The sequence below is a fragment of the Syngnathoides biaculeatus genome, chromosome 17 (assembly GCF_019802595.1).
Source record: "Syngnathoides biaculeatus isolate LvHL_M chromosome 17, ASM1980259v1, whole genome shotgun sequence".
Lineage (NCBI taxonomy): Eukaryota > Metazoa > Chordata > Actinopteri > Syngnathiformes > Syngnathidae > Syngnathoides > Syngnathoides biaculeatus.
Window position 1 is genome coordinate 11,074,108 of NC_084656.1, and position 24,078 is coordinate 11,098,185.

General features: G+C 41.3%; 2 protein-coding genes across 12 annotated transcripts in view; one reads left to right on the forward strand and one right to left on the reverse strand.

Moving 5' to 3' along the window:
• The window catches only part of LOC133490695 (probable E3 ubiquitin-protein ligase HERC1), a 64,591-nt gene extending 48,151 nt beyond the window's left edge, over positions 1-16,440 (reverse strand). For 5 of the 11 annotated variants that reach the window (XM_061801076.1, XM_061801074.1, XM_061801075.1 and 2 more), the window contains exons 1-17: positions 15,938-16,436; positions 10,404-11,406; positions 9,683-9,778; positions 9,430-9,612; positions 8,805-9,017; positions 8,228-8,326; positions 8,057-8,153; positions 7,836-7,979; positions 7,631-7,758; positions 5,603-5,747; positions 5,359-5,530; positions 5,139-5,273; positions 3,329-3,494; positions 3,126-3,251; positions 1,657-1,884; positions 1,421-1,573; positions 1,232-1,321 (exon numbers count right to left, since the gene is read on the reverse strand). In XM_061801076.1, coding sequence (XP_061657060.1) covers positions 1,232-1,321; positions 1,421-1,573; positions 1,657-1,884; positions 3,126-3,251; positions 3,329-3,494; positions 5,139-5,273; positions 5,359-5,530; positions 5,603-5,747; positions 7,631-7,758; positions 7,836-7,979; positions 8,057-8,153; positions 8,228-8,326; positions 8,805-9,017; positions 9,430-9,612; positions 9,683-9,778; positions 10,404-11,375 — 3,147 coding nt within the window. In that variant the 5' untranslated portion in view covers positions 11,376-11,406; positions 15,938-16,436. Of the gene's footprint in view, positions 1-1,231; positions 1,322-1,420; positions 1,574-1,656; positions 1,885-3,125; positions 3,252-3,328; positions 3,495-5,138; positions 5,274-5,358; positions 5,531-5,602; positions 5,748-7,630; positions 7,759-7,835; positions 7,980-8,056; positions 8,154-8,227; positions 8,327-8,804; positions 9,018-9,429; positions 9,613-9,682; positions 9,779-10,403; positions 11,407-11,938; positions 12,073-15,937 lie in introns of all 11 variants that reach the window. The other 6 variants (XM_061801081.1, XM_061801080.1, XM_061801077.1 and 3 more) reach the window with 4 other exon arrangements.
• Positions 16,441-20,465: 4,025 nt separating this feature from the next.
• esm1 (endothelial cell-specific molecule 1) lies at positions 20,466-23,209 on the forward strand. The gene is given in 3 exon segments (XM_061801750.1): positions 20,466-20,483; positions 20,486-20,894; positions 22,728-23,209. Coding segments are annotated over 3 exon segments (651 nt in total). The 3' UTR covers positions 22,952-23,209.
• The last annotated feature ends 869 nt before the right edge of the window (positions 23,210-24,078 follow it).

The window sequence follows — 24,078 nt, forward strand, 5'->3', positions numbered from 1 at the left end:
CCGCCCCAAAAAAAAAGTTATCAGTTGTATTTAACCTATAAGTACAATATATTAGCATTTGAGCTTTAAGGGCTGTTTGGTTTGTTAACATTTATAGTATCTATGTAAAAATGATCTTTTTATGTACAATAAATTTTAATTTTTGTATTTTACCACCCTCCATTTTCCTCAATTTAAGACCATTGTTAAACTGTGCACGTTACTTTTTTTTTGTTTCAAGTACTATAGAATTATTACCGGTATTTTATTTTAGTTTTTTAAATTGTGTCAGCCACTTTAAAGTTTATCATTAGATGGTAATAAAATTATAAATGATAAATACTTAGGGAAAAATAAATATATATATATAAATATAATATATATATATATATATATATATATATACACACACACAGACACGCACACACTTGTAAGTAATATGTGCAGAAGAAAGGAGGATCTAGTAATTTTTTTTTAGAAAAAAATTATATTTTAGGATAAATCTTTGTGGAATAAAGTATTTTTTTTCAATGAAAATTAAATAAGAATAATGTGATTTTCTACAGAAAAAAATGGTAAACTTAGAAACAAGTCCTAAAAGTCGTAATTGAATAATGTTCTGGTATGATGAGTCACAATTCTGCTCATGAACACAAAAGAGTACGTTGTGTCACGAGGAGGACCACAAAGTTGAAGTTTAGTTTAATTTTCTGTGTTCAATAGCATTTGGATTTATAGCTGGTTAAAATACTAAAAGTAACTTTTTTACCATTTTTTCCTCATTAATTTCATCATTTTCAGTGGGGCCCTAATAAATAATTTTATTCCCAATTTAGTTGAAAGTAAGAAATTCACTTTGAATTATATTTTTTTCCCCAAATTAGTTTCAAGAAAGAAATTCACTTTGAATTATAATGTTAATCAAATGTAACTAGGTTCTTAATGTTAAGATAGAGTTGACAAAATAACTTCCTCTGTTTCCTGTGGGATTTTTGTCCATTTATCATGGGGGGGAGGAGTCCTGCCGTTTATAGCGAAAATACTGAGTAATTGACACACTAAAAAAAGGTTTATACTGCACTGTAATTTAGATATATGTCACAATATGTCAGCAAAGGACTACATTTGCCTTAATGAAGACCCTCATCTCCTTGTCACTAAGATGCCATCAGATGGTGACAGAGCAATACTGTAAATGGTTTGGACAGAGCACAAAATCAGCAAATTTGGTGATCAAATAGGATAGATTCACCAGAGGGGTTGCGTCAGGAAGGGCATCCGGCGTAAAAACTGTGCCAAACAAATATGACCGTTCATCCGAGATGTCACACTGTGGCAACCCCTAATGGGACAAGCCAAAATAAACGTAGAGCCATTCCGAAAGGGGGAATTTTCAAGTCACTCTGTGTCGTGGATTTGTGCACCACATATTGCATGGTACCTCAGAGCTGAAGTGGATGTAGCAATGGGCCAGCATGTGTTTGTGAAGTCCAGAAAGAAGCTGGTGAAAGTGCGATGGAGCCTCTACATCTCGTTGACGATCACTTGACAGAAGCTTATCACTGTTTTTCTCCAATTCCCCAAATGCTTGCTCCTATATGAATACACACAAAACTGTAGCGAGGCAAAGAAATCACATAGTCATCATTATAGGACCGGAACAATTCCTGTTGATACCGTGTAAAAGCCAATACTTAGCAGAAGGGTCCTGAGCAACACCTCTGCTAAGTGAAATTGGTCATATGCTTCAGATGTGGAAGAAGAGGAGGAGGGCGCTTGTGTGGACGTGGCAGGTGTCAGAGGTGGTGCAAGGTTTGTCACATCCCCGAAATTGCTGTAGCCTAGCAGAGATGCCATGTGACTCTGGTCCTGAAGGCTGCTGAGGACCATGTCCAACTGCAGACGCTAGAAAACACAAAAAACTGTCATCAATCTTGGAATATTAGGACTTTTTACACTGTAAAAATAACTTTACAATGTCTATTTAATATGATCTGTCTTGAAAAAATATAACTTCAACTTGTGAAAGTCTGACTGTTTGTGAACTGTAATATTGCCACCTTCCAAGCATTGCATCAGAATTTTATGTATTAATTTATGTGCAGGTTGAATGAGTAGGAATGATATTACAAGGTATCTGATTGAACTGAACCTAGGTGAGGCAAGCTATTCCTCAGTTTTTTAGAACACTGGAGCCAACATCTATTTTAATCATTTAGCATGTGGGGGGTTTTTGTATTTTTTTTTCCTTTTTAAAGGTTGCCTGCATATTGTTTGTGTCATTTTATCTGTACCTTGAGTTCTCATCATTCTGTACTGCTATTTTCTTTTTGTAAAAAAAAAATTCTCAGAAAATAGCAATTTTATTTCTGAGAAGTTTTTGACTTGTAATTTTATTTATTCTCATTTTTTTAGACCAGAAATCGATCCATTTATCCATTTTCCATACAATGCTAAAGAAAAACATAAAATAATGATAAAAGTGCAGGAATGTTTGCAGCAGTTATTGGCAAACCTAAGCGTGACCTTTTTCCCACCTCATGAATTATAGTAGCATCCCACATGTGGAGTAAATTAAAACCATGTAATTCTATACTTTGTTCTATCCATCCATCCATTTTCTGAGCCACTCATCTTCACAAGGGTCGCAGGAGCCTATCCCAGCTATCATTGACCAGGAGGCAGGGTACACCCTGAACTGGTTGCCAGCCAATTACAGGGCACAAGGAGACAGACAACAGTCGCAATCACAATCACACTTAGGGGCAATTTAGTGTCCAATTCATGTTGTATGTTTTGGGGTTATGGGAAGAAACCAGAGTGCCCCGAGAAAACCCACGCAAGCATGGGTAGCATATGCAAACTCCACACAGGCAGGGCCGGAATTTGAACCATGGTCCTCAGAACTGTGAGGCCAATGCTCTACAGCTGCGCCACCGTGTTGCTCAAATTACAAATTTTTTCCTCAAAAATAAAATAAAAACATGCTGTACAATATTTTTGGGACAAACATAAAACCTGTAATAATTAGTCATGTTATTACAACTTTTTTCATAAAACAAAAAAAAACATGTATTAATCTAAAATAACTTTTTACACCCCTGATTCCTCCCAGTTTGACATTCAAACCTATCGTCTGCACTTACTTGACCTTTGGAGAGGACATTTAGACTCTGTGGGCCCTGAGGTAGGAGGGAGAGGAGCAGCTCTGTGCGTTCCCTCAGAGGAGGCAGCAGTAGCGAGGCGCCAATGGAGAGCGTGTTCATAACGGCCTGCACACATGGATACAAAGACAAAATGGATATACAATCAACATTCATCGGTATGAAATCATGACAAGCAAGTATACCTGTTGTATGGAGTCGGGCATGTTGGTGTCTATGAGTCTAAACAGCAGGTTTCTGAGGGGCCTGCCCTGGGCCCCCAACACCATAGCACCGGTTCCCCCAGCATGAGCCAGTGACAGATGGACGGAGAGCAGCTTCATGCACAGCAAAATGAACTGATGATGTTCCCTGCAGTAGCAAATAGAGAAAGTGTTCCTTATGTGACTTGGTAAAGCTTGCCACAATCTTTCCTTTAAATCTGTTAAAAAACTACCAGTAAAAATGGTTGCAACTAAATACTGTGGCAATTATGGAATGTAATGCAGCAATTAGTGTTCTCACAAACAATGTTAGGACAGGCAGTGGTCCAAACATTTTACACCAAGTACCACAGCAACAAAAAAATGGCCATAATGGCCAAAAGTCCTATACAGTTGCATAGTAGGCAGGTATGACATTTTATTATCATAATTTATCTCTAAAAACAATACCTCTAATAATAAACTAACTACTGTCTTACACTATTTGAAAAACTAAAATGAAATAATTTTCTGTACTACTTGAAACGTTGAAAAAATGTCCTGTACGTATAAAGTGAAAAATACAATGGATGAAGGAAAATGGGAAAGCCAATGTAACGTGCACAGTTTAACAATGATATTAAATTTAGGAAAATTGAAGTGGGTAAAATACAAAATTTAAATTTACCATACATAAAAACATTTTTTACATAGATACTATACACGTTTACAAACCAAACAGTCCTTAAATATCAAATCCAAATATATTGTACTAAAGTTAAACACAACAGTTTTTCTGGGGTTTTTTTTGTTTTTTTGGGGGGTGGGGGGACCGCTTCTATGTCCTCGAGTGACATTTGAGATGTAATGATTTTATAGATAGACAGATACTTTATTAATCCTGTTGTGGAAATTCAGCTATCTAGCAGCTCAGTCAATGGAGCAAAATGCCTAATAATGTACACACACATAAATAGCAATAGACAATATCAGACCGACAGCCAGGAATCAACCAAGTGATACATTCATTACTAAAAACTTGACGACATGGGACACACTGGCTTCCTACGAGTTGTGACTGTCACATGTTTATACAATATTTTCAAACTTGGTCACTTGAAAATGAGTTTGGAATGATGACGTTACTTTTGTGACAAAGACTTTATTTAAGTTTAGTCTGGGACGCTCGGCGAGATCGCGAACTTTGATGTGCACAGCTTGCAGAATTTGATGTGCGTAGCTCGTGATTGTGAATTAGTTCTGTATCAATTTAATCAATGATCGCAACCACTAATAAACTAGCAATTTTTAGGATATTAAATTACGATTGAAAGTAATCTTGGGGAATCTGTTGTGTTCATGTGATAGTGAAATGAGATATGATAGACAGCTCGGGTTGAATAAAGCTTGTGATAAGGATGGCCGTCCCCCAGTGTTGTGTTTGTACCACTTTAATCAATGACACAGTAATAAATGTTCAATTTTTCAGTATCAGTGTGGAATAGTATATGATATCAATGTAAGGGATCATACCAAATTGAGCAAAGTGATGTTTGGAACCACAACAAAGATGTATTTTTTTGTTTATTTCCTGAATTGATGGATGTTGTGAGGGAAGACATGAGGACAGTGGGTGTTAAGAGAGGAAGATGCACGAGATAGGCTTAGATGGAAAAAGATGACACACTGTGTCATTTTGGTGGTGGGCGTTTCCACCAGCAACAATACATCATCCACTGCAGGCACTGCACCACCGGTCGACCTCATCCACAACATCTTTAAAAAACAATTCAAAGATGATCATGTCCCATACCGTTTGGTTAAGAATGGCGCCGGTGGGGCATCATTCTCGATCCCGTCGCAGTAGCTTTCGAGGAAACTGCGCAGGTAAGTGAAGGTACTCTCCTCCAGGTCCACACAGAAAGGCCTGTGCCATGCCACCAGCTGCCTGACAAAAGACACACCACATTACTTACTAACAGATCTGTGTCATTATGGCTACTGATGTATTCCTCACTTAAGACAGGCTTTACCTATCGGTTGGTACCGCAGTCCAAGCCAAGCTGTGGGAAGTTCCTGCCGTGATCTGCTGAATGGACACCCCCTCAAGCCCAAGCACCTTTTTGGGTTTGGTAACAGGGGTGGAGGTATGGCCTTGCCCACACTGGCCCATGGTGTTGTTGCCCCAGGCGTACACTTCATTTTCTGCATAAAAAGAAATACATCATCACGTTCACGGAAGTTGGAAGTAATGTACAAAGTCTGGTTTTATTGTACCATGTGACAACGCTAGGCAGTGGCTATCTCCGCAAGAGATGTCAATGACTTTGGTGAAGCTCAGTTCCTCTATGAATCGGGGTCTTAGGAAGGTGGTCTCAGAGGAGCCGCAGCCTAAACACGAGCCACAGCCCCATGCGAAAACCTTGGATCAATGACATAAATTGAATTGATCATTCATTCAATTGACAGTAGTAGCAATACCAACAAAAACCTCATTGCCTTAATAGTTCAGTAGGTGCAGTACACATTTTATTTCGGGTTTTGAGAGAAAATCTGTGACGGCAGCAAAATAACATGTTCTGGCACTTTACAAGGTCTCCCTTAAATTTCCCTGCACAAAAAAAAAAAACATTTCCCTATGAAAACTTTTTTTTTTTTATATAAATACAATATCCTCTACATGAGTACCATGGACTCGTTTGACAAAGGTAACTGGGGCTTCACTCTGGAGATCTGCAAATCAGCGGACCTCTCCTTCTTCATCTAGCCCCCCCACCCCACGCGCTCAAATGGTGCAGACAACGATGACAGGAAACAGAGGAGGAAGACAGCGGGCCTAATGACTATGCTAAATGGCTTCTTCCTTCTAACCAGCCATGCATAGTCTCTTTCTCACAGTCACTCTACAACAAAATGGAAGAGCTGAGACTGTGGATTATGGCTCGGTGGATGGATTATTGTGTGATGGCAATAATGGAGACTTGGCTGGACTCTCTCATTCCAGACTCCAATATTGAACTACGAAGTCATATTAGCTTAACAATATACAGAACCAACAAGTCTGAGAAGAAATACAGAGCCCTCCTCAGTGTGTGAATGTGAATAGCTGGTGGGCTAACACCACTATTAAAGACATTTGCCACTATCTGCCCTTTTATCTGCTGAGATAATTCAAATTGACTATCATACTGTAAGCGTATAGTCTAGGTGCCACCCCAAGCGAAAAATAAGTTTGCCATAGAACGATTACAGCACGCCATAGACGAACAGATGAGCGCAGCCTACAGGGAGAAGGTCTGTCATCGCAAGTGATGGTGTAAAATCAACAACCTGGACCTCAATACAGCCAAGACAAAAAAAAATAGATGATCAAGGCCTTCAATAAATCCAAGAGCATTGACCACAGTGTCCGCTATATCCATGGAGAGGAGATGGAGAGGAGAGAAAGCTTTATTCAACAGTTGTACTATGAAATCCAGGAGAGAACCTGCAATGGGTGGTGAAATCAGCACAGTAGGTAATTGGATGTAGAAATGTCGAATACCCACCCTCAGTGACACTTACACTGGCAGATTACTGCTGAAAACAAGTGGTATCATTAAGGACATTCACACCTGGACACTCACTCTTCTCCCTATTCTCTCTGGAAAATGCCACAGGACATTAAATTCTTTGGAATTTGCTTCCAAGCTAGCTGAGGGTGGAGACTGATCCTAACATATTTGGCACGTAACATAAAATATGGCCCAAGTCTGAGGCAAAGCTACTCACGTAAAAATACATGCTTAATTTTGAAACTACATGCTGTGACATTGATTTTGAATGTGGACTAAACTTGTACGTACTCTATCTACAACTGTTTATTTTATCTGTTTTACATTATATGTACCTTTCCAAAAGCCTTATGTGGACAAGTATTGAGAATTAGCATTTGCGCTAAAACATCTGGTTTGTCCCAATGCTCTTGGGATCGCCAACTTTCCATACCAAAAGTTTTATTCAACAACATTGCTGTTTATTGTTTTGAAAATGCATTTCAATGCATGTTGACCACTAGCAAAGAGCTTAAATAGTCTTTCAAGTCATCATGGCTCAAGTCAAGTCTCAAGTATCTCTTTGTCAAGTCATCAATTGACTTGAGTCCAAGTCACAATGAATTGAGTCCCCCATCTTTGCTACAGACCCTGTGGTGGAAACCCCATCCATATCAGGGTTTACCATTCCCAACTGTGCCAAAGTGAAATCTTTAATTTTGTTCTTTTTGGTCCGTTGACTAATTTACCCATGTCTGAGCCAGATTCTCACCTGTCCTGCAGAGGTGAGCGCTAGAGATGACTGACTCCCAGCGCACACTTTCCGGATGATGCATCCATGCAAGGCTTCAATGATCTTGGGCCGGTACACGCGGTTGGTGTCGCCGTGGCCGAGTTTACCTTCGAGGGCAACAGCTATGTCACAACACACACATCATAGCAACAAGAGAAGATTACATTAATCGTGACGAGAATACCATTGTCCCCTCCTCCAAAGGACCACACAGTGCGTCCATCTTGCGCAACAGCAATCGTGTGCGAGCTGCCGCACGCCACCATCCCGACGCCGCTGATGTCCTTTACCAGTGTGGGCATGTTGCGGCTGAGGCTGTCACTATGGCCTGCATTATGAGTGGGGAAAATTTGCAGATTTTTGCTAACATACAACAAGAATTGAGAAAAAAGTAAAGGCTCTCACCAAGTCTGCCAAAGTCCCCTTCACCCCATGTGTAAAGTTCTCCGTCATTGGTCACAGCTGCACTGTGCCTGTAGCCAGCAGACACGCACACAACAACCTGGAAAACAGGCAGTAAAATTGCATTTCAAACTTAATTTTTGACCCATTTCTCCAAAAAGCACAATTCCTCACTTTGCCCGACAGTGGTCCTTGGATGATTTTGGGATATTTCTGCGTAGCACTGTTGCCGTGGCCCAGTTTCCCATATTCTCCATCACCCCAGCTGAACACCTAAAATAAGTACAGTATTTTGGGAAATCTAATGCATAATACAGTGATAATGAATGAATTAAATGTTTACCTTCATTTTCAACTAAATTTTTTACAACAGTATTACTACTACTACTTTACGACTTTGTTCACTTACAAAGTATTGTATGAAAACATTACACAATAAAAGAGAATGTATCCATCTATCTGGTATACTTCTATCGTCATTAGGGTTGAGGGTGTGATGAACCCTATCCCGACTGACTTTGGTCGAGAGACTGGCTACATCCGAGACTGGTCACCAGCCAATTGCAGGTAAAATAGAATGTAAGAAAATATAATTATAATGTGTAATGAGGTTTATAAAGTGCAATTACTGCAGAATTGGAGACGCCAAAAGTCACAATAACTGGAATGTTGTATGTGGGTCTACCTTTAAGGAGCGTGGCGTCATCCTGTTTTATTGCTACTTGGAAGTACATTTTAGGTATTCCCTTACCTCTCCCTCCATGGTGATGGCCAAGGTATGGCCATCAGATCCCTTGGAGGAGGACACCTTCTTCATGTTCCTGTGGGGCTCCAGCACCAGTTTCTTGGGCATAGACTGGTTGTTGGAGTCACCTAGGCCAAGGCGGCCATAGCTGCCTTTACCACAAGCCTTCACAGCGCCATCCGCGGACACGGAGAAGGTACAGTACTGGCCGGCCTCAATCTGAAAAAAGAGGCATGGATGCTGATCTTATCTCCATGAATGATGGCCTCCGTGCTCATAGACAACGTGCCTCAATGGATTGCTAGAGCATTATCCACTTTAAAATAAACAATCTAAAAAAAGCGTCCTTAAGAAGTAAGAACCAGAAAATGTATATGGCCTTTATAAAGATGAAGTTCACAGTGGAGTTTAAAGAGTAGAATTTTGGCTTGTCCCATTACAGGTTGCCTCAGCGAGTCACTCGCATGATTTTTCTGGCACAGTTTTCATGCCAGAGGTTTTTACTGGCATAACATACCTATTTCTTCAGCTACGGAATTGGAGGGGAACACTATCGCTTTGGTTCTGAGCTGGACATTTGAATGATTTCTTTGGTAATGGGAGATTTCCATTATAGTGTTAAAAGCCGCACCATTTGGGCATCACTGAAGCCTTGCGTGGGTTTGGGCAGCAGGATTTTCTCCAGTGTTCCTTCCGCCAGCTGATGACTGCTGTTGCTGCCCCACACATACACCACCACAGCATCGCAGTCTACAACGGGAGGCTCTGCGTCGGCACTGCACGAGCACAGGCAGTAGGATGCCAGATTACAGATCTGCAAAAGACAGGTAGAGAGTGAGCTCCTGAAAAGCAGTTGTTCAAAAAAACTTTAAAAATTCTTATACCTCCTCAAAGATGCAGAGAGCTGCCTGGGAGAGTCGGCAAAGTCCATCTGTGTCCTTCTGGAGCACAGGCGTACTGACTGTGTCTCCACGAAAACCCTAGCAGATGATACGTTGTCGTTATAGTATTGCATTACATCCAATAATTTGTTGAGCAAAAAAAGTTGTAAATAGAGGTAAAGTCAACTGAATTTGAGATATCGATTGACGTAGTTTGGGGACATTTAAGGAATAAAAAAAAAAGCGACAGGGGTGACGTGGAGGAAGGTGAACAAGGAAGTATTAATAACAATGATGCAGCATATATTACTAGAATTATTAATAATAATTACCAGCATTGATTATTATTATATATTTTAAATACAGCAAAACCTTGATTACACCGTGGTACAACAGATATTTGATAAAACAGACCGTCGAACAACGTTGACCAATGTATCCAAATATACTTTCCAATTGTCACTTAAAGTCACAAAGTCCCTGGAATAAAAAAGACAAGTCTCTGGAGTCTGGAATATGCTATTTTTGAAACAGTAAATTTTTGGGGGAAAGCCATTCACATTTGGCAACAGATTTGGAACTAGGGAGCTCATAAATTCCTCCCAGCTCATGAAAGCAACTCAGGTAATGGGAGAACAGAACGTCAACAATGTCACAATGACCAAGTACAATGGCATAGTAAGGGTGGATAAACATAACTATATTTTGGTAAAACGTAACCTACCGAAAACTGTCTCATCTGAAGGAGAGTTTGATGGATGAAATCAAATCCCACACCAGCTGCTTGCTGTGAGCCGAGTGTGGAGGGGGAAGACAGCGTGGAGGCGCACGAGGATATGGAAGTCGCTAAAGCCACCTCCACCCACTCCAGGAGAAACTTGAGTGAGCCTCTCTGCATTGCTAAACCAAGAAGTAACTCTAGCGCCAACCTTCGACCTGTCAAGTCAGCACCACCACTGCCGCTGCTTGCAGATGTCTTCTTCAGAAAGTCAGCCACCTGCGCCAGGCAGTCAAGCCCAACTGAGGGGATCTTGCTCTCGTTGGCCAGGGAGAGCGGTGGTAGGGATGTCAGCACAGAGGAGGCAGTGGCCAATACATCGTTGCACAGCACTGACTCGGGATGCATAGAGGCAGCATACCTCCAGTTCTGCTGCAGCAGTGAGAAGAGCAGGCTCAAACCTGTCCTCACACCCATCTCGATCAGAACATCCATCCCTGACTTGACCTTAGGCAGACCTCCTGCCAAGCAGGGCTTAGAGGCCAGCTCAAGATCCCCACATTCCCCACCGCTCTCTACGGCCTGAGAGGGAAGCGGCACACGGAAGTTGTCGTGGTATTTGGTGTGAATAGCGTAGAAGATCCGTTGCAGAGCCACTAGCCTGTGGTGGAGACCTTGTGTGTAGCGGGTCTGTGTCAGCAGGCGGCGAGCCAGCCATCTTTGACTCTGCAGCAGCGATGAAAGATACTCCTCCTTCTCCGCAGCAGCGCAGGACTCACACTCAAAGTCGGGCAGCCGAGGCCCTACCAGTTCCTGGATGGGCTGGGCCAGACTCACTACCTCCTTGTTGTGAAGGAGCCTGCTGTAGAGTGTGGCTGCCCCATGCCTGGTGGCCGTCTGCAGACTGTCCTCCGCCGCCCAGGAGCTGTTGAGGTGTTCCTGCCACTTGAGCAACACATGGGTCTCACAGGGCATCATGTCTAAGCATTATCTTCACCCTCTCGAGTACCTGAAACAAGAGGAGAAAAATGTGTGATCTTATGGTAATTCGATGAGGATGTACACGTTGGGGTTTAGTAAAATTGAAAATAAAATCTCAAAGAGTTGTCATTGGGGTGAATTTCAAAGGTCTAGTGTGAAATACAAAGCCTGCGATTTTCACCCAAAAACACAAAAGTTCATTAACATTTGCTCCTCAAAGAATTGGACTTGGACTTGACTTTCAATTTAACAATTCATTGTTGGCTTGTTGACCCCAGGCTTCACCGGGCACTCCAAACATCTCACACTCGACTTGAACTTGAAATCAGAAAGTTGACACCTAAAGACATTACTTAGTTTTCCATCAGAACGACTTGAGACTTGAGCTTGGAGACACTGGCCATGGTTTGGACTAATGCTTGGAAACATTAGACAGATTACAAATACGACATTAATTTACATAACTAAAGTGTGGTTTGAACTGATGGAACTTGAAAAACAATTGGACTTTGAAAATATATTTTATTTTTTTGACGGGAGAGTCGCTTTAGATGGATCACCTCATTATCAGGAGGGTTGAGTTTGATTTACTGTATATCCGTGCAACTTGGCTCCGGGGTTCACCTGGTACTAACAGCTTCTCAAAGAGGTGATGCAGAATCTAAAAGATGTGACATCCTGATAGGACTTGCTCCTGAAAGACCAGAGACTGGACTAAATATCGGAAAACTCATCTTAGACGTGACTAGGGTATTACTTTCAAACTTTTGAAAGCCTTTCCTATCTAGATCACATTATTATCCAAACACTTCAGATGAAGCTTTAACACAAAAGAACTGAGTCTTAAATAGAAAGAATCCAGACAAACCACACAGAGAATTTCAGATCAAAGAACACCAGTATTGAGCTAACATCCAAGACAATGAGGTTCTTCTGAACTCAAGATGATAGATTCTTTAATAACCTAGAGTTATTCCAAAGTCATGATAGTGTTTTTTTGGTTTAACTAACACTCAATCAGCAGAGCATCCTCACAGCTCTGGAGACTCGGGTTCAAATGTGACCTCACCTGTGCGGAATTCACATGACCTCTTTGTCCCTGCGTGGATTTTCTTTGAGTACTCCAGTTTAATCCCACATCCCAAAAACATGCAATGTATCTTAATACAAAGCTCTAAATTGCTCCCAGCTGTGACTGTCACTCTGAATGGTTGTTTATACGTACTCTGCAGATTTTCTGGAGACCAGACCGTGCCTCCTCCCCAAAGATAGCTGGGAAACACTCCAGCATGCCTGCAACCCCAGTGAGGGTAAGTGGTACAGAAAATGGATGAATGAATGAATAACACTCAAGCGCAAGAGATTCCGCAATTGCGAATTCAATCCCACACCACCATATTGAGTATCTCAAGCATCCTGATGATCGAGGAATCGAGAATCAGTACCTCAGCCCAACCTCAAAAAGACCCGGGAACTAACAACTTGACTTAAACTCCAGACACTTGAGTTGACAGGGACAAGCCTTAGAGGTACACCTCAAAATGTTGACAACTAGGTTTATAGACCTATTTGCTACACTAGCACTGTAATCCATTGCTTATGCTTTGGCAGGATGGAAGCATGGTTACCACTTCTTTTTCACAACAAGAAAGTCCCTTGTTCCATTCCAGCCTAGACTATTCTTAACACATGACTTTGGGCCTTTTTTGTTTTGAATTTGCATGTTCTCTTTGGCAAACGTTGGTTTTGTGCAGATGCAACCCACTCAGACAAAAACGTCCATCGTTTTTTTTTGTCAGTTCCCTTTAGCAAAGACAAGATGTGGAGCGACACAGTTGATGCACATTTCTCCTCAGGGGTGGTTTAAGTGCAAAGAACAACATTTATCTACCTATGTTTACGTTCCCTGACCATACCTCTGTATGTTAAAAATGCACATCAAGAAATGTCTATTTCTATTTGGATTCAAATCAGTTGAGATCATGGCAGTAAAAGATAATTTGAGGCCTAAAGGTTACAAAAGTAAAGCCATCTTGATGAGTTCAGATACTGTAAGGGGTGCACTAACAAGGGAAATTAGTTTTTTTACGAGCAAGGGTCAAAACGGAATTCTCGGGTGATGAGATTTGCAGGCCCGAAACTCTACCTACAAATCAAATATGACACAAGCTATGATGACTAAGGGAGCTCTAAGGATGTACACATGCTTCTTTGACGGTATTGGTAGGGCTATATGGTTTCCAGTCTGGACAAAAATAACAGACAGTGATACAGTCAAGTTAGCTCGCAGCCAAGACAAGCAAAACAATACCAGCTACAAATTGAGGAAATATACTGGTGTAACCTCGTCTGTGACTGACATGTTATCAAATTAGACGTAATATTTTAATTGGACTACAAGACTTTCTTCTCAGTTTCACCTCCAATAAATCCTTCGTCAGCAGTTATAACCTCTGGTTGTACTAACCTGAGTCAATATGTACAGGATTTACATTTTGGCGGATTGTAGAACCATGAGTGATCCAGCAGGCACTCCTTGACTAATAGGTAGTAAGAATATCCCAAGTCTTGTAAATTGTGTTTCACATTACTGCAGGCAGTGCAGTACATCTTAGTCAATACAGTATTTGCTAAAACGTAGTATGTATACTGACAGCAAACAGTTTATCAGTACATTTCACACAGAGGATAAAGAGTCACTTAATTCCAAAAAATATTTAAAGCATAACCAATAATTGTCTCATCCTTTTTTTAACAAACTGTCTGTATAAATAATTGGGTGTTCTCATGAGGCATTCCAAAAAAACAAGTTCGAAAAATTACCATCTCCAAGTATGATGGGTGGGAATGCGACTTAAACGATGTTTCTTTGTATGTATTATACGAGTTATCACAAGTTTCTGGAGATTGGGGTGTATCCACATAGTTCCCATAAAAATCCAGTTATCCATCCATTTTCGGAGCTGCTTATCCTCACAAGGGTCACGGGAGTGCAGGAGCCAATCCCAGCTGTCATCATGAAGGAGGCAGGGTACACCCTGAACTGGTTTCCAGCAAATCGCAGGGCACGTGGAGACAGCCTCACAGTTCTGAGGACCAGGGTTCAAATCCCGGCCCCGCCTGTGTGGAGTTTGCATGTTATCCCCATGCCTGCGTGAGTTTTCTCCATGCACTGCAGTTTTCTCACACATCTCAAAAACGTGCATTAATTGGAGACTCTAAATTGCCTCTAGGTGTGATTGTGAGTGCGACTGTTGTCTGTGACTGGTGCATACAAACCCAAGATTTGCATCCCCTAACTGAGAACAGTAAGGCAGACGTCCACATTCACTCATTTAATTATGCTGCCGATAACATTTTTAAAGTTGAAAAACAGTTGCCCAAGTACTTTTAAATGAATTCTGTGCCGTAATGCACCATGCTAATTTTTAGTTCTGCTGTTGACAATTTCTAAAGGGGAAAAAAGGTGTTTTTTCATGACTTTATCTATAGTTACTAATTTTGTTATTTACTGACTGGTGACCAGCTCAGGATGTAGTCCGCCTTTCACCTGAAGTTAGCTGTGATGGGCTACAACACTCCCACAACCCTTATAAGGATAAGCGGCTTGGATTTCTTTTTGCAATGAGGGGATAAGACTGGTAAATGTAATAAGAAGATGATCATGCCATTCATTTTGTCCTCTTTGAACCTGTCCGAGCTGACTTTGGGCGAGCTGCAGACTACACACCCTGGATTGGTCACAAGACAATCGCAGGATGGTAGACCAATAAAAAAAAACATTCAATACTAACATTCACACATGAACATTTTCTATCCTTCAATGAAGCTAGCTGTGTTTTTTAATATGGGAGCAAGGTGGAGTACCTTGGAAAAAAACAAACATGCATCATGCAAACCTTAGATTCAAACTGTGAACCTCACAATTATGAGACAGAGCTGACATATTTTAGTTAACCGGGCCACCAATCACAATGACATACCAATTCATCACTAGTCAGAGGTTTGATTTTTTTTTTTTTTTTTTTTGGTTTGGGGGTGTTTTATGGAATGGAGCACAAGGATGCCCTTAGTAGGACATGGGCCATGAGTAGGGGTGGGGTGAAGTGTGTGTGTGTGTGTGTGTGTGTGTGTGGTGTGTGTGTGTGTGTGTGTGTGTGTGTGTGTGTGTGTGTGTTGTGTGTGTGTGTGTTGTGTGTGTGTGTGTGTGTGAGTGAGTGAGTGAGTGAGTGAGTGAGTGAGTGGTGAGTGAGTGAGTGAGTGAGTGAGTGAGTGAGTGAGAGAGAGAGAGAGAGAGAGGAGAGAGAGAGAGAGCGGGGAGGGGGCAGAGATAATGTTCTGTTGCCAGGACAACTACAATTATAAAGAATTGAACAGTATAGAGGTTGACGAACAACCATAAGCAGCCTTATTCCAAGCTCCGCCAGTCAGCATCCATGCTAATGACATTAGCCGACTTTCTGGTCCAGTTCATTAGCAATACATGACCCAGCCCCTTCCGGGGGATATAGCCACACACACACACACACAAACACACCGGTGACATTGCGGCGACTCACCTCGGCGACACAATGGATAACGGTGTACCCGCAGTCCGCACTCCGGTTTCCCCAGTAAGCTAAATCGGGGCAGGGCTGGCTACACTGCGGCTGTCAGTGATGAGCCAAACAAGCCCGCCCCTCGCGAGCTGCTCGGTGGCTGGGTGACAGCTGGCGGCAAAGCAAGCCGCCGCTGCTCGGTGACGTCCAGGCGGGCGTGTGACGATGGCGAACAACAGGCGCTGACATATATGTTACTTACGAGCCATTTCGTACATTTGGCAGTTTGACCCCGCTGACATGTTCGCGAGCTCGGTGGTTACGCCGGGCGATCGTCGGCATTTACCTGTCCCGTAAGCGGGAGCTCCCAGTCGAACAAAAATATCAAACCCCCTCCGCCTCCTCCTTCTTCTCCCTTGACTGTTGCCTCCTCTTCTTCTTCTGGGGTTCTATCAGCTGAAGGTGGCCGGCCTCGTTTGACTACTGTACCGCCATCTTGTGTCTCAAAGTGTGGAACTCCCTCTCATCTTCACCAACCTCAGTAAACTACGTCATCACCCTCATCACACGGATGGTTGTCTGTCAACTTTATATTTTAATACAAATTGACAGATTTTATGTTTTTTTTTAAATGGCGCAAGATACTGCTTAGTGTTTACCAACACTTATTGAGCCAATTAAGGCACAAATGATACATTTGAAAAAAAGTCACTTTTTAGGAGCCCCCCCCCCCCCCTACACACACACACACCGCCTCCAACCATCCATTTTCTGAGCCACTTATCCTCACTAGGGCAGTGGTGGAGCAAATCCGAGCTGTCCTCGGGCAGGAGGCAGTGTACACCCTGAACTGGTTGCCAACCAATCGCAGGGTACATGGAGACAGACAACATTCGCACTAACAATCACACCTAAGGGCAATTAAGAGCTTCCAATTGATGAATGTTTTTGGAATATGGGAGGAAACCTGAGTGCCCAGAGAAAACAAACGCAGTCACGGGGAGAACATGCAAACTCAACACAGGGGCTGCTGGAATTTGAACCCCAGTTGTCAGAACTGTTAGGATTGCCCCCCCCCCCCCAAAAAAAAAAAAAAGAAAAAAAAACACTAGTACATCACAGACACACAATTTTTGTGAGTCATGATTAGGTAAATGCTTTGCGCAGCAGTGGTTAATACGTCTGCATCATAGTTCTGAGGACCTGGGTACAAATCCGGCCTCACCTATGTGGAGTTTGCGTGTTCTCCCCTGCGTGGATTTTCTCCACGTACTCCGGTTTCCTCCCACATTCCAAAATCTTGTATGGTAGGTTAAATGAAGACTCTAAATTGCCCATATGTCTGAATGTGTGTGAGAGGTTGTTTGACAGCCCTGCGAGTGCCTGGCGACCGTTCCAGGGTCTTGCCCAAAGATCGCTCAGATAGGCTCCAGCACTCCCACCACCGGGCTTTTGAGGATAAACAGTACAGATAATGGATGGATGATTTTGGGGTGACCTGCAGCCATTACATCTGCTTCTACCACAGTCATAAAAACAAAAAAAAAGGTAATAAGTCAACAATTTTTGAAGCACTGGTTACTTGAGGATCATAATTAACATTCATTGGATATGTTCACAAATCAGACTAAGAGAAAGTTGAGGAAAACATGCTTCTGAAACAATTTGTATTTATGAGAAACTAGAAATATTTTTATTTCTGTTTTAGTTGCAAACTGTTTATTCGTGTACCTTGAAAAACTCTAAATAAATCCAATTTATTGTAAATAATTTTACCATTTGTAGTAGTTGTCAGGAGTAACGCACCAAAGGGGGGAAGTGATATGTCACAACCCCTCACTTTTTCATCACACACACCCAGTAGTGTTGCGGGCTGTGTCCAAATATTTTGTGCGGTCCCTTGCAAAAGTATTGCAATGGCAAGGTTATGTACTTTGATCTTTTTTGAATACCACACACATTTGGGTTTCATTTCATAGATGAATATGATACAACATTTCAGAATTCCAGCTTTAATTTCACGGTATTCACATCCAGATGTATTAACTCACTTTTTGCTTGAAGCCACCCACTTTTCAAATGAGCTGTACTATTGGAATAATTTGACTGACGGGTGTTTCTAGTTGCTCAAGTATTGCCTTTTAGATTGATTGTTTGAATATTAGTATAATATTAGTTCAATATTAGTTCTTGTTTTTGGCCTTGGGTTTCACCTGGGAAAACTTCATTTGCTGTTAAGTAAACATGAAGACCAGAGAGCTGTCTATGGCATGAAAACAATTCATTTTGAAGCTGAAAGAAGAGGGAAAATCCATCAGTGCTATTGCACAAAGAATGTCCTGATAAAGAAACTACTGGTGTACTGTTCGAAGAAGACCATGAAAGAAGAAATATACAGGCCTATCACAAGAAAAGAAAGAAAAATTGGATGGCCAAATTGAATTTTGCAAAGTAGTACGGAGATTAACCACAAAAGGTTTTGGAGGGAATTTGTATGGATGAATGAGATCCGGATTCCCTTCTTCCAAAGTGGTGGAAAGGCCAAAGTATGGAGAGAAAAAGGATCTGAAAATGATGCGAAAAACACAAGCTCATGTGAAGCATGGTGGAAATAATGCCATTGTTTGGGCTTGCATGGTTGCTTCTGTAACAGGCACACACGTCTATATTGACGATGTAACTGATGATGTAGCAGCAGTATGAATTCTGAAGGCTACAAAACTATTTTGTCTGGGAATTTACAGAAAAATGCATCCAAACTAAATGGGAGAACAAGACAATTTCTCAATGACCTAAAACACACCGCCAACGCAACAAAGGACTTCATCAGGGAGAAAAAGTGGAAGGGCTTACTTACACTGCACAACCGGACCTTAACTCAGTTTACCTCCTAAAAAGGAGAATGAAGCCCCAGAAATGAACATGAACTGAAAGAGGCAGCAGTAAAGCCCTGGAAAAGCATTTCAAATGAAGTCCGTGGGTGGCAGGACGGATGAAGTTATTGCAAATATGGGTTATACCACCAAATATTTTGTTATTCAATTTAAGTTTGTTAAAAATATATGCTCGAATACTTTTGCTCACTAGAAAAGTATATGGCTTTAAACAGAAGTTTGTCTGTTCTGAGTTGTTTCACACATCCAAATTTAAATACCATGAAATAAAAATGGAATTCTGTACTTCTACATCTTTTGATCAAAATCCCAAATGTCTTCGGTATACAACAAAAACAAAGGAATACTTTGATGTCGTGCACCTCCTCCTCGACATCCCCCTCTACAGTCTGGAAGTATCCCATGCACTTGGTTAAGGATGTCCTACCGTCAATATTTTTTTTTTTTTACTTTAGGAATTTTGTGCTCTGCCAAATATTTCCCCTGAGAAAACAACCTGTCATGGCACACCCAGCAACTCCTTGACTAATGTTGTGGAGGTATGCCACTTGTTTTAGCATGTCACACGGTCCCAATTTGTATTATTAATTAGTTATTATTATTTATTAACTTTAAATTTTATGAGGCCTCAGATTTTGTCCCTGGTAAACTGCCCACCCTGGCATATCTTCCCACCCCAAACTCCTTCTCTAAGTGCAAATTGGAAATGTCACACTTGTTGGGTTTTGTTTTCAGATTTGAATATTTTTGTTGCCCCATCCACCCATTTGTACCCTTAAACGCATTCACTAATAGAATATAATTTGGAAATACCCAACTTGTTTCAGAGTGTGCCACTATCTTAGTTATTTTCACTTGGGAAAGTTTGCACACTTTTGAACTTTTCCCAAGGAACCCAATTTATTGAGGAATTAGGTTGGAAATGCCCCCCCCCCCCCCCAGTTGTTTCAGGCTTTGGTTTCACCATTTTTTTAAATCTATTTTGCACACCCACAAAATTGTCCCAACACTCTTTCACTGTGTCGTGGCTCATTGGAGGCGGTATGGTGGATCAGCTGGTAAAGGTTTGGCTTCACAGTTCTGAGGACCGGGGTTCAATCCTGGCCGTGCCTGTGTGGGTTTTCTCCGGGCACTCTATTTTCCTCCCACATCCCAAAAACATGCAACATTAATTGGACACTCTAAATTGCCGCGAGGTGTGATTGTAAGTGCGGCTGTTTGTCTCTATGTGCACAGCGATTAGCTGGCAACCAATTTAGGGTGTACCCCGCCTCCTGCCCGTTGACAGCTGGGATAGGCTCCAGCACTTCCCGCAACCCTCGTGAGGATAAGCGGCAGAGAAAATCTATGAATGGATGGCTCGTTGGAAAAACAGCACCCTCTGGTTCGTTGGCAGTCGGTGGCGTGCAGAGCGGATGACGTATGTTGGCGGCGCAGTTCCTTGTCTTCCACAAAAACAAAAAAAACGAGAAAAAAAAATAACAAAGCAAAGATAACTTGTGGCATGAGGTCACGGGAATTTCAGTTCCTGGATGGCGTCTCGGCGCTAAGACCACTTCCACGCCGGATCTCTAAAAAAAGGAGCGGAATGAGGAAATTGACTAGAGCGAAGTGCAAAACAAAGTTGTTGGATGCCGTGAAAAGCTCTCCAGCTGATGCTCGCCTCCTCACTCCCACTCGAGTCCCGCGAAGAGGCGCTCGTCCACATCCGCAGCCTCTCATCATCACCGCCACTACTACCATCTCGTCCTCATCCTCATCTTCACCAACGCCCGCCATGTCTCTTCTGTTGGTCACCATGCTGTCCTCGCTGCTCGCCCACGACGTCCAGGCGTGGGGCTCCAGCGTCAAGTACGCCGTCAACTGTCCGGACAGGTGCGACACGGGGCGCTGCGGCCCCACGTTCGGCTGCGCGCGCACCGTGCTGGACGACTGCGGTTGCTGCCGGGTGTGCGCCGCCGGGAGAGGGGAGCACTGTTACCGCACCGTGTCCGGCATGCACGGCGTCAAGTGCGGACCGGGCCTCTTCTGCGAGTTCTACAAGGATGAGGACGACTACGGGGATGAATACGGGGTGTGCAAAGGTAACGTGAAACTGCAAGGCACACATTGCGCCAAAATACAGTATTGCAAGCTGTAGTCCGTGTTATTGACATCAATGGACTTCCAGTCGGTCCATTGGATTTTGTTGTTAGGCGCACTTGTGCTATCTCCCTAACTTTATGAAGCCAAATGCAAACATGGTCACTTTATTAGAGATACGTGTACAATCTAATGAAACAGAAAAGAAGGGCTATTCAAATTAAAGTAATGCTTGTTTTTTTGTCCCGAGACAATGGTTTATTTTAAAATTGAGCATCCAGTATTGAGGGACACGTTTTACAATAATTGAACTTATATTTGAATTAATTTCAAATGTATTTTGTTTTAGTATGTATTCCCTTTTTAAATGTATTATGAAGTTTATTTTCATTTTAATCCATTTCAATAATTCTATTTTTAAAAAACTGACTTTTTGTATTTCAGTTAAATAATTACCTTTTATGACTGCAAGGATGATATTTTAAAGTACCCAAAACAGCATTTAATATTTTCATTAAAATATCTTGTTCCCTCATATTTTTGTAAAATTCTTGAAATTGCTTATTATTGACACAAAATGTTTTAAATCAATCATGATTTAAAATGTGTTAATTTTATTGAAAATAATTTGTTAAAAAAATAAAATATCACAAAGTATGTTTAATATTTATTGTAAAATAATTAAGCTCATAAAATACATTTAAATGTAATTAAATGATTTAAATGTATTTAAATCTCATGTTGAACTCAAAAATATATTTTTTGAAGTATTCTAGAAAATATTTTCATCTCATTCAATAAAAAAAAATCATTGAAAATGCTAGTCCAAAAAATTAAAAACAACTTCAAATGCATTTCCATCCATTATCTGAGTTGCTTATTTTCACTAGGCTCGCTGAAGTGGTAAAGCCTACCCCAGTAATCTTTGGGCAGGAGGCAGGCTACACCCTGAACTGGTTGCCAGCCAATCTTCAAATGTATTTATCTTAAATAATTTTACTCTTATGATGAGATCGAAATATCTTCAATCTTAACTGAGATATTTTATTGCCCCATATTGGTTTTAACACTGCTTCTAGTTTTTGAATCCATCCATTCATTTTCCATACCACTTATCTTCACAATGCCTGCTTGATCTTTGTGCAAGAGGAGGGAAACAGTCTAGACTGTTCGCCAGCCAGTTGCAAGGCACATCGAAACAACCTTTGGCAGTCACATTAACACCTACAGGCAATTTAGAGGGTTCAAATAATGTGGAGATCATGCATACTCCCACACAGACTGGAGTGAATTGGAACCAGGATCCTAAGAACTGTAAGGCAGATGTGTTAACCAGCTTGCCCACCATGCCATTATTTGAATCCAAAGGTATTTCACTGAAAAAGAGTCAAATAAATATTTTTTTCTAAATAATTTGCCCCAAAAAAACCCAACATTTTAGAGATTTTGACAATTTATTGGATTACCTATCTTTGAATTTATGTTTTAGTGAAAAAAATGTGGTCTTAAAAGAAAATATAAATATTAAAAATACTTTCTAATATTCCAAATACTTTGTTCCACCAAACATTAACATATAGACATTGTTTCTAATACTTTTCCCCCCAAAATATTATTTAAAAACCGTAACATTTTGTAAACAGTGCAGTACTGATTTACCAATAATTATTGTACTTGTAGTTATCATTGGTGTACAAATCAATTTAGGCATAGCTGATACATAGCTGTACGCTCCCCTTATAAATTTCTGTCGTTGCCTTTTTTTAGCAAAATATTTGTGGTTAAAAAAAAACAAATAATGGAATGTAAGGGGGGGGGGTTGTGTGTCCTCGCAGACTGCCACTTTGGCACCTACGGCATGGAGTGCCGTAAGAGTTGCGACTGCAAAGGTGGCCTTTGTGACCGGGAGACAGGCGCATGCTTGACCCTGCGATTCTTCTCCAAGCTGGCCAGCAAGCTCACGGCGGCACCTCAAATTGGAGAAGAGGGCTCGGGAGAGGTTCAGGAGTCAGATCAACCGGCAGCAAATATATCCAGCAGTGCAAAGCGACCTCGCTGAACAGTGTATTCAATCTTTCATACATTCATTTCATCTCTCACTGGGGGGGTCAGTGGGAATGTAGCATTAATTTATAAGTGAACAGAAAGATCTCATTTTATCTTCTTGATTGCATGTTGACTTTATTTATATGGTTGATAATATCCCCTTTTTACTCATTATTCTCAGAATGTTTCGTGTGCCTTCAAGTGAGAGAATAGGATGTATCATTTTTCATGTTGTGATTGCACTATGTCATCTATCTCTACTGTATTTGTACTGTACAAAAGATATAAAATGTAAAGAATGCTCTTACTATTAAACCAAAGTGATCAAAATGTTTTATTTACTTTTGTCTTGAGGTGACTCTACTGTAGAAATTTACACAATACTGTACAACGCTTTAAAAAAAATGGTGGCCCCTGAATCTTTCCACATGTCGTCACCTTATAATCACAAACAGTGTATTTTGTTGAGATTAGTGTACAGAGCAACAAAAAGTAATACTTAAATTGGAGGTTGTATAAATATATATACATGTAGAGAACAATGCACACGTGAAAGAAGGTGCTTTTGTCAGATGAGAGGAAAGTTGCATTTTTTTTGGGCCTACTTGTAAACCGCTATTGTATGTGTGGTGGAAAAACTAACATTGGGCATCACCCAGAACACTCCTTCCCCACTGTGAAACATGTTAGTGGCGACATCATAGTATTCTTAAGCAGATGGTCAGTGTTGATGGGATGATAGATGCAGCTAAATGCAAGACAGTTCTGGAAGAAAAACCTGTTGGAGGCTGTGAAAGAATTGAGACTGGCAAGGAGATTCACCTTCCAGCAAGATAATCACCTTAAATGTAAAGCCAATGCAACAATGGAATAGTTCAAAGACTATTCATGTGTTAGAATGGCCCCCACAAAAAACCCATTGGGCATCTGTAGCAAAACTTGAAAATTAAATTAAACTGGGTGCCAACCAATCACAGGGCACCAGTAAACAACCGTTTCACCTCTCATTCACGCCTACAGGCAATTTAGGCTCTTCAATCGCCATACCATGCATCTTTTTGGGAAGTGGGAAGAAACCAGAGAACACCCACACAGGCAGGGGAAGAACATACAAACTCAACCAAGGTGAGGCTGGTGTGA